At 48.7% G+C, this 8,307-nt stretch overlaps 1 protein-coding gene across 3 annotated transcripts; it reads left to right on the forward strand.

Moving 5' to 3' along the window:
* Window positions 1-278: 278 nt before the first annotated feature.
* Window positions 279-6,807, forward strand: RPL7L1 (ribosomal protein L7 like 1). 3 transcript variants are annotated; one of them, XM_008691900.2, is made up of 7 exons: window positions 279-507; window positions 1,135-1,243; window positions 1,918-2,078; window positions 3,144-3,281; window positions 4,202-4,311; window positions 4,508-4,722; window positions 5,156-6,807. In XM_008691900.2, the coding sequence occupies exons 1-6, from the start codon at window positions 467-469 to the stop codon at window positions 4,714-4,716; spliced, it is 768 nt and encodes a 255-aa protein (XP_008690122.1). In that variant the 5' UTR covers window positions 279-466; the 3' UTR covers window positions 4,717-4,722; window positions 5,156-6,807. The 3 variants fall into 3 exon arrangements, with proteins under 3 accessions (XP_008690122.1, XP_040499424.1, XP_008690121.1); XM_040643490.1 differs by having other exon boundaries at window positions 292-507; window positions 1,915-2,078; window positions 5,252-6,807; XM_008691899.2 differs by having other exon boundaries at window positions 355-507; window positions 1,915-2,078.
* The last annotated feature ends 1,500 nt before the right edge of the window (window positions 6,808-8,307 follow it).

Here is an 8,307-nt window from a genome sequence, read left to right on the forward strand (position 1 = left end):
TCTCCCACCCGAAATCCTCCACAAACACCTCCACCCACACGTGAGAGCCGAAGTCACGGCCCCAGCTCTCCCCACCCAGCAAAAAGCCAACAAGCAAGCCAGCCAGCCCTCCTTCCCGGACTCGCGCCGCCGAAGAGGAGCCGGAGGAGCGGCGCGCCCTCCACACCGGAAGTCGTAGTGCAACGTGGGAAGCGTCTTTGCTTATTAGCCCGGCCACCGGCATTAAACGAATATAGCGTAAAGGAAGACAGCGGGATCTTGAAGATGACACAGACCCTAAAGTGCTTGGAAGCAGTGCGAAGAAAGTTTTGTGCAACATTCGGCAGGCATCTGTGTTAGCGAGACCTCAGCCGTTCACTGCAGTTCCCTGGCTGCCGGGGTGGTACGACCGGGAGCTAGAAAACACATCTCTATGGTCAAGTGAATATAGAGCGGTCCTCTCTTCCCCCACGTGGTGGGGCTGCGCATGAGCAGTAGCCGCAGCTTCGGAAACATGGCGGAGCAAGAGTGAGTGTCTGGGCTTTGAATCTCTCGAGTGGGGTCTTGAGCATCTGGTGCCATCCACGGTGTTTATTCTTCGGCGGCGCAAAATAAGGCTACTTGTGGACTTATGGAAGAGAACAGAAAAGACTCCAGATTACAGAGGGTGGGATGAGGAGGAAGGAGCCGTAGGGCTCGGGCTGACGGTCAGACGGAGGGAGCCGCCGTCAAGTTCGGGTTACCTGGAGCGGCGAGGATTGAGTTTCTGGCGGCGGGCTGAAGAGTGCCAGTCTTGGGTTCACTCAGCCTGACTTAAGTATTACTCCTGCCGATGGGTCTGCACCCGTCCCAACCCCACGGGGCTTTACTAGAATCACGTAGCTGCTAGTGTTTTTACAAGGCTGTGGCAGTGAAAGCTCCATGGAGGCATACGAGGGCCAGGGGCCAAGGGGTTCATGACTTTTTACTGCTTTAGGAAAGAGTGAACGTTAAGGGGTCCATTTTGAGGACTGAAGTCAGAAACCACAGGTTTCAAGGAAGTCTGTCTTTAGGAATTTGAAGAGAGTGATGTTTGTCGAAGCCCAAGAGGTGGTTTAGAAATTCATTGAGATTTGTTTTTTAAACACTATCGCTGATTCCAATTTTCTGTATCAGGCAAAGAAAAAAGATTCCATTGGTTCCAGAAAATCTCCTGAAAAAGAGGAAGGCCTATCAGGCCCTTAAAGCCACTCAAGCAAAGCAGGCACTTTTGGACAAGAAGGAGGTAATGATGGGGAACCAGAAGAAGGGACTTAGAATGTGTATTTGGTGAGTTATATCTAGCATATGTTGAAATGGATTTGGTATCGACAGTCCTTTCCCCATCGATTCCAACAGGTATAGGGTTCATGTGTTCATTTAACAGGTATTTATTAAACGCTTTCTGCAGGTAAAATACTGAAGTAGAGTTTGTAAAGGAAAAAGTGGAGAAGAGATTGTACTATTTAGGTTCATACCAAGTGATTTGATAGACCAAACTTGCTTGTGTACCTGGAAGAAAACATATTTTTTTAAAAATACACCAGTTTTTGCTATTTGCTAAACATTTTTGGAAAATACATATTTTGGAGTCAGGAAAATGAAACAAGCTAATGCTTATTCTGTACTTTATGATACTTAACTACAGTGTTAGGTTCCATAAACGTGTGTTGGTAAACATTGGCTAACAGCATGTAAACTAACTTGTTTATTCATCAGAGGCTTTTCCTAGTAGTTTCTGAGTTTTCACCACTCCACCTTTACTTGGGTGTCTCATTTTTCCCTTATATAGAAGATGTGCTTCCGTTTGCGGAACCCAGTGGGAAATACACTTAATCGATAGTGACTAATGAATTACTGTTGTAGAAATAAAAAGTAGAGGCGCAAAATGGTGACGATGGTCTGCCTTCTCTGTAGCAGAAGAAAGGAAAACAGCTCAAGTTTAAGCGACTGGAATGGTTCCTACACGATTCCTGGCGGCAGCAACGTGACAGGGTGCGCCTCAGACGGCTGGAAGTGAAACCTCATGGCCTGGAAGTGCCAGATAAACATTCCTTGGCCTTTGTTGTCCGCATCCAAAGGTGGGGAGCTTGCCAGATTCCATAGGCCGGATCAGACTATTGGTTGCGCTTTAGACCCCTTCCTAGGGAGATGAACTACAGTAGGCTTTAAGCCACTAAGGCAAGTTGTGCTGGGAATTCAGGGCTGAGCACCACATAGTTTTCGTTCTCAAGATTAAGGAGGCTGATCTTAGACAGACATGAAAATGTACCCTGTGCTCTGTGAGGGTCCACTGCTGCTGGGGCATTACTGGTTCAGGACATGCTCTAAAGCAGAAACTTAAAGCTGAGACCCGCACACATGGTAGGAATTCACGAGCGTTAGGGGAAGGCTTTCCGGGCATGAGAGAGCAGAGAGCTGGGGGGCTCAATCCCAGGACTCTGGGATCATGACCTGAGTCGAAGGCAGACACTTAACCAACTGAGGTGCCCCTCAAGGAGTCTTTCTAGGAACTGAACCAAGGTCAAGTAGATGGAGCATATTCAGTGCTGGAGAGAGTTCATAAAGCTTTTTCTTCCTTTAGTTGTACTTCACCTGGTCTGCCTGCATGCACAGCTGCCTCTTCCTGTTTCCCGCACCCAGTCACCCAAACCAGAAACCCGTGGGCTTTAAATATTTTTGAGCCCTCGTTATTAACCTTCCTGGCACTTCCCATAATCTCTTTCCTGGACTAGTGCATTAGCTTTCCCACTGGTTGCCCTGCCTCTGGTGTCACACTTCCACATCTATCCTGTATGCTCTTGGTGAGTGTCAAAAAGAAAGTGGATTGTGTCGCCTTTACCTAAAATCTTTCCTGCTTTTACTGCCCACAGACGCGAGTCCAGCTGCTTTTGCTTGATATGCACAGCCTTACACACACACTCACACACACACCCCCAAACCCACACACAGAATCAGGGCCCGTCTCTATTCCTGTAGCACCGCAGGCATTGCTCCACGTCAGTCTGTTGTTACAGCTGCCACCTCTTGGCCTCACACATCCATGTCTTGCTTTCTGGATGCCCTGTGGTGGCAGACATGTCGTAGGTGCTTGCTGGACTGACATACACTGACTAAAACCTCCCATCCCCTGCCGTTCGTTTCAGGATTAATGGGGTGAGTTCACTGGTGCAGAGGACCATTGCAAGGCTTCGCCTGAAGAAGATTTTCAGTGGTGTCTTTTTCAGAGTAACCCCGCAGACCATAAAAACGCTGCGTGTAGTGGAACCTTATGTGACCTGGGGGTGAGTAAGTTGTGTGTGTGTGTGTGTGTGTGTGTGTGTGTGTGGATTCATATCAGATTGTATTTGAGCGTGATGAGAACATGAGGATGCACAGGAAATGAGCTTGCGTCGCTGTGTTGAAGAAACACTTTGCTGTGACCACAGTCACCAGAAGGCAGCTGTAGATCCCTGGCACACGGGGCAGGTACCACGAACAGTACCCCACAGGGCTTGTTCCCTTGCACGCTAAGGCTGAGTAAGCGGTAGAAGAGAAATTAATTCTCCGAGTCTTGAAGCAGAGTTGGGGGCCGTGCTTGTGTAAGAGTAGTGTGCCTTCAAACATGAAAACCCAGTAGAGGCCGGGATTTAATTTCAGACTCTAGCACCATCTTGAGTAGAGGGTCGTACAAGACCAGAGTCCTGAACTGTAAGTCAGCATTTGTTTTATTTTTGCCTGGGAAAGTAAAAATTTTTTTGCATGGTGAATGTTTATATCCATGCATTTTCATTTCTTTTCTTTTCTTTTTTTTTTTTTTTTAAGATTTTATTTATTTATTTGATAGAGAGCCAGGGAGAGAGGCGACGCCAGCAGGGGGAGTGGGAGAGGGAGAAGCAGGCTTCCTGCTGAGCAGGGAGCCCTGATGGGGGGCTTGATCCCAGGACCCTGGGATCATGACCTGAGCCAAAGGCAGACACTTAACGACTGAGCCACCCAGGCGCCCCATATTTTAATTTCTGACTCCACAGTCAGGGCCACTCTGGTTTTCTACTCCTTTCACATGTGTACTTCCAAGCATCCCGGCTGCAGCGTGATTGCAGGAGATTTCTTGGTGGGAAGAAGGGGTAGTGGGAGAATCTCTCCTAGCCAGGCTGCAGGACTGATTGGCCAGTGTCATGCAGTGTGCCAGGGGCTGATAAGGCTGTACTTTATTCGGCCATAGATTTCCAAATCTGAAGTCTGTCCGGGAACTCATCTTGAAACGTGGACAAGCCAAGGTCAAGAATAAAACCATCCCTTTGACAGACAACACAGTGATTGAGGAGCACCTGGGTGAGTGTTGCACCTTAGGGGTCAGTTGAGGCAGAAAGTGAGGATCTCTGGTGGTCTTGATGTGGGATCTAGGTCATATTCTTTTTCTTGGGGTCCCAAGAACCTACCAGAGTGCCCAGCTCTGGCATGTTAGAGCCTTATAGTTTATACTGGGCCAAATGTTGATTGAAGGAATCTGTACCCTTATGTTTCCCAGGGAAGTATGGTGTTATTTGCTTGGAAGACCTCATTCATGAAATTGCCTTTCCGGGGAAGAATTTCCAGGAGATCTCTGCGTTCTTACGTCCTTTCCATCTCTCAGTGGCCCGTCATGCTACCAAGAACAGAGTGGGCTTCCTGAAGGAGGTGGGCTTACCTGGCTATCGAGGTGAAGGCATCAATCAACTCATTCGGCAGCTGAATTAAACCCAGGTGAGGCTGGAAACTGCCCTTGGGCTGACTTGTGATCGGCCATGCCTTGCCAGTTAAAAATCCTTTTGCATTTACCAGTGTCTGAGAGTAACTCTGGTACTGGGGGGAAAGAAGAGAGGGTAGCTACAGGTCTAACAGATAGAAATGTGCTTGGGACGGTGAATGCCTGGTAGGACATGGGGCTATGTGTATTCCAACAGTTACAGGCTAGAAAATGTTGAGTAGCAAAAAAAAAAAAAAAAAATCTGTATTGCTGTGGTCATTTACCTAGAAATGGGGAGAGAATATTAAAAACCAATTTCAAAAAGGGTGTGAAGATCTAAACCATCTATTTTGTTGAAAGTATCTTAACTTTTTGAAATTGCTTGTTATTAATTCGAGGTGCCACCTTTCATTAAACTTTTGTTAATGAAGTTGTGTTTTTCTTCCTCAGAATATCTGAAAGCACAACGCATTGGTGGCATGTGTTTTGTCTTTTGGAATTATTACTGGTATCTTCAAAGAAGATTATTTTCTGTTATATCTTCAGAAACTAGAGGGAGGGTCAAGGAAAAGATGATGGTGCTCCCGGCAGGCACTTGTCATCACAGCCCAGTTCCACGGGAAAGTTCCAGTGTGTTTTCCACGTTGGCTGCCTCCACCACCTCTGAACTCAGCAGAGGATTCCTGCCACGGAAGAGGGAGTCCTGCTATGTCACATCTTCTATCCTGGAATTTAAAGGTGGTGAACAAATGCCCAAGCATGAGTACAAGACAGCAGTGGACCAAGCTCAGGGATGTACTTGAACCTGGGGGTTCCTGGGGCCTTGATTTGGTAGGAACTTGAAATACAATTACAAAGAGTCCATGTTCTCACTCTTGGTGACAGCTTGGCAAGTTCTCAGACTCGGCTGGCCCTGAGGTGTATCTGGTGGCTTCCTTAGCCTGGCCTGCGATTGGCTTAGTCCTTTTCTTTAGCTGGGGATCTTAACCTATCCTTGGGTCTGTGAGAAGGGACGGACCTTTTCCCAGGAAAATACTTAACACTCAAATTTTTGCTTAGACATTTCTATGTTCATAGACTCTTCTTAGGGTCCCGTGCACCTTATGTGAGGAAGTCTTGCACTACCTGGATTAGTCACCTGGGCCCAGACCTTGTTAGTCTGCTCTGGTCCCATGTCCTGTGGAAGACCAAAGCTTACCAAGATAGCTTTTCCCCTTGGAGCCAATTGGGTGTTTCCTGTTACGAACAGAGTGGTAGATTCCTGAGCGCTCCCCCCCGCCCCATCTACCTCCAGGAAATGCCCACCATTTCTTTCTGCTGGGCTTCAGGATGGGATTTTCTTGGTTTGGCATGGATGAAAGTAGTACTATTAGGTCTTTTAGGCTCCAGGCAGGCTTAATTGGACCCTCTCCTTGCATAGTCTGGAGTCCAAAAGTATTGCTGTCTACCCTGCTGGTCATGATGTAGTAGACCCAACACTGTGCTTCCAGGGACCTGAGACCTAAAGGGGGATCTGATCTTGCTTATCATCTGTGTCCCCTTCCTAGGTGGGCCTTCCTCTGCTCCTGTCACTTTGTGGCCTCAATTGCCGTCTGAGTAGTTGGTGAGGATGTGCCAGGTATAGGTTAAGACTTGAAAACATGCTTAACCGTTGTGCGCCCTGGTCCCATAAGATAGCTTTGCTGCACTTTTGGCTCATGGGGCCCTCAGACATACCTGGGAGGTTGGGTTAGACATAGAACAATGCCTTAATATGTGCCATCTTATGAGGTAATTAATTAGGTGGGTTGGCTCAAGAGTTAACCTGCCAGGAATAGATGTTAGAGCTTACACTTATACTTTAAAGCATTGTGAAATCAAATTATTTTAAAGTGACGTATCAAAAAGCCATGGGAAAAGAGCATTTGTGAGTGTGGAAGCCCAGGGTTTCTATCACAGATCTGTTTTATACTAAATACAAGAATAATGTTTCCATTCCTGCCTGCAAAATGGGGCTCTAGTCCAGCACGTGCGCCTCACTCGACACAGTTGTTCAAAGGATTAAGCAAAAGAATGGTTTTTAACTTAGAATTGTATGGAAATAAATAAGTTATAAAAATTAATGTTCTGCTGCATCGTGTACCATGATGCATCATTCCCTAAACAAGTTGTGGAACCATCATCGTTTCTGGGAAAAACGAGTCCTGTCGTGTGATCTGTAGATCGTGTATTTATGTGAATTGTTCGTGGCCACCAGCGTATATTCCCGTCAACATGTACCATCTGTGTATGTGGAAAACAGAAACCTCAGTTTCAGGAAGCAAGAGCAGGGGCAGTGAGCCACGTGGCCTGTTTAAAGAGTCCAACTTAAGAAAGTGGTTGTTGGAGCTTTTCCTTTGTTCTAAACTTAAAGCCTGACCCAACTAGTTCCAGATGGGCTTTTTTAATGCTTTGGCATTTTACTGGCTTAATGTATCTTTGAAGTCATCTGGGGCCAAGTGTAATCATCAAGCCTTGTATTATTAGCTGCTGATCTGGAGAATGGCTAAAATCCACACCGCCGGGATCCCAAATTCATTTCCACAGCCACCAGAATGAGCTGAACCAGGGGATAACCACTGACGTTCTCATTCATTACTAACCAAACTGTCCCCAGTGGGCCAGACCCCGTTAGTGTGTCCTCAGTATTTTAGAAACGAAAATACGTCCATGCATCTCAGTGAAGGATGAGGCCTGTCAAATACCTATAGGGACTGAAATGGGATTTTAAAAAACATTTCTTTTTAATGAGGACCACGGTCCAGAAATACGGATACAAGACAACCCTGACGGCGCTCGCAGGAGGCTTAAGTCCAGCGGAGACCGGTTGGGGCAAATGCGCAAAAGGTGAATAACGGTGGCCTGGATCCGGGGTCCGAGTTCATGCAGGACAGTCACTCCTTCCAGGTCTAACAGGCAAAGGACCTCGAGCCTCGGGAGCCCACTCCGTGCCATCAGGAAGGCGCAGTTCCTGCCTCCGCCGAGCAGGGTCCCTCCACGATGTTCTTCCACCGGGACCGAGGGTCGGCGGCATCTGGGGCCCCGGGTCTAGGGCGGCGGCGCGCGGGCCTCGGCCGATTCCCCGGCCTCCCAGGGCTTGGGCCTCCGCGGGAGCCGGGACGCCGTGGGCTCGCCGTGGGTCGCCTCGATGTGGCGCCTCTCCACTCCCGGGAGCTCCCGGCCCTGCAGAACCAGCTGCTGGAGCTGCGCCAGGCTCACCGAGGCGGGGGTTGCCTCCGCAGGCGCGGGGCCCGAGCGCGGGCCCAAGCAGCTCCGACCGCCGGGCCGCTCCATTCCGGCCGGCGCGCTGAGCACACGCTTCCGGGTGGGGCGGGTGCAACCACCGTCGGAGGAGAGGAAGGGGGGTTCTTAGAGCGTACCAAGCCGGCCCGGAAAGGGGGGAGCACTTGAGAACCGCTTCACACACACGGAAAACAGCCCAAACGGAGCCTGCAACGTGCAATGCTTTAGAAGGACCTCGAAGGCTTGCACAGAACAGGCCGTGCATGTGGACACGCTGATGCAGGCAAAAAGACCCAATTTGGCACACATGCATAGGCACCAAGCGCAAACCTCTTTTCTTT

Source organism: Ursus maritimus, unplaced genomic scaffold (assembly GCF_017311325.1).
Source record: "Ursus maritimus isolate PB19 unplaced genomic scaffold, ASM1731132v1 scaffold_29, whole genome shotgun sequence".
NCBI lineage: Eukaryota > Metazoa > Chordata > Mammalia > Carnivora > Ursidae > Ursus > Ursus maritimus.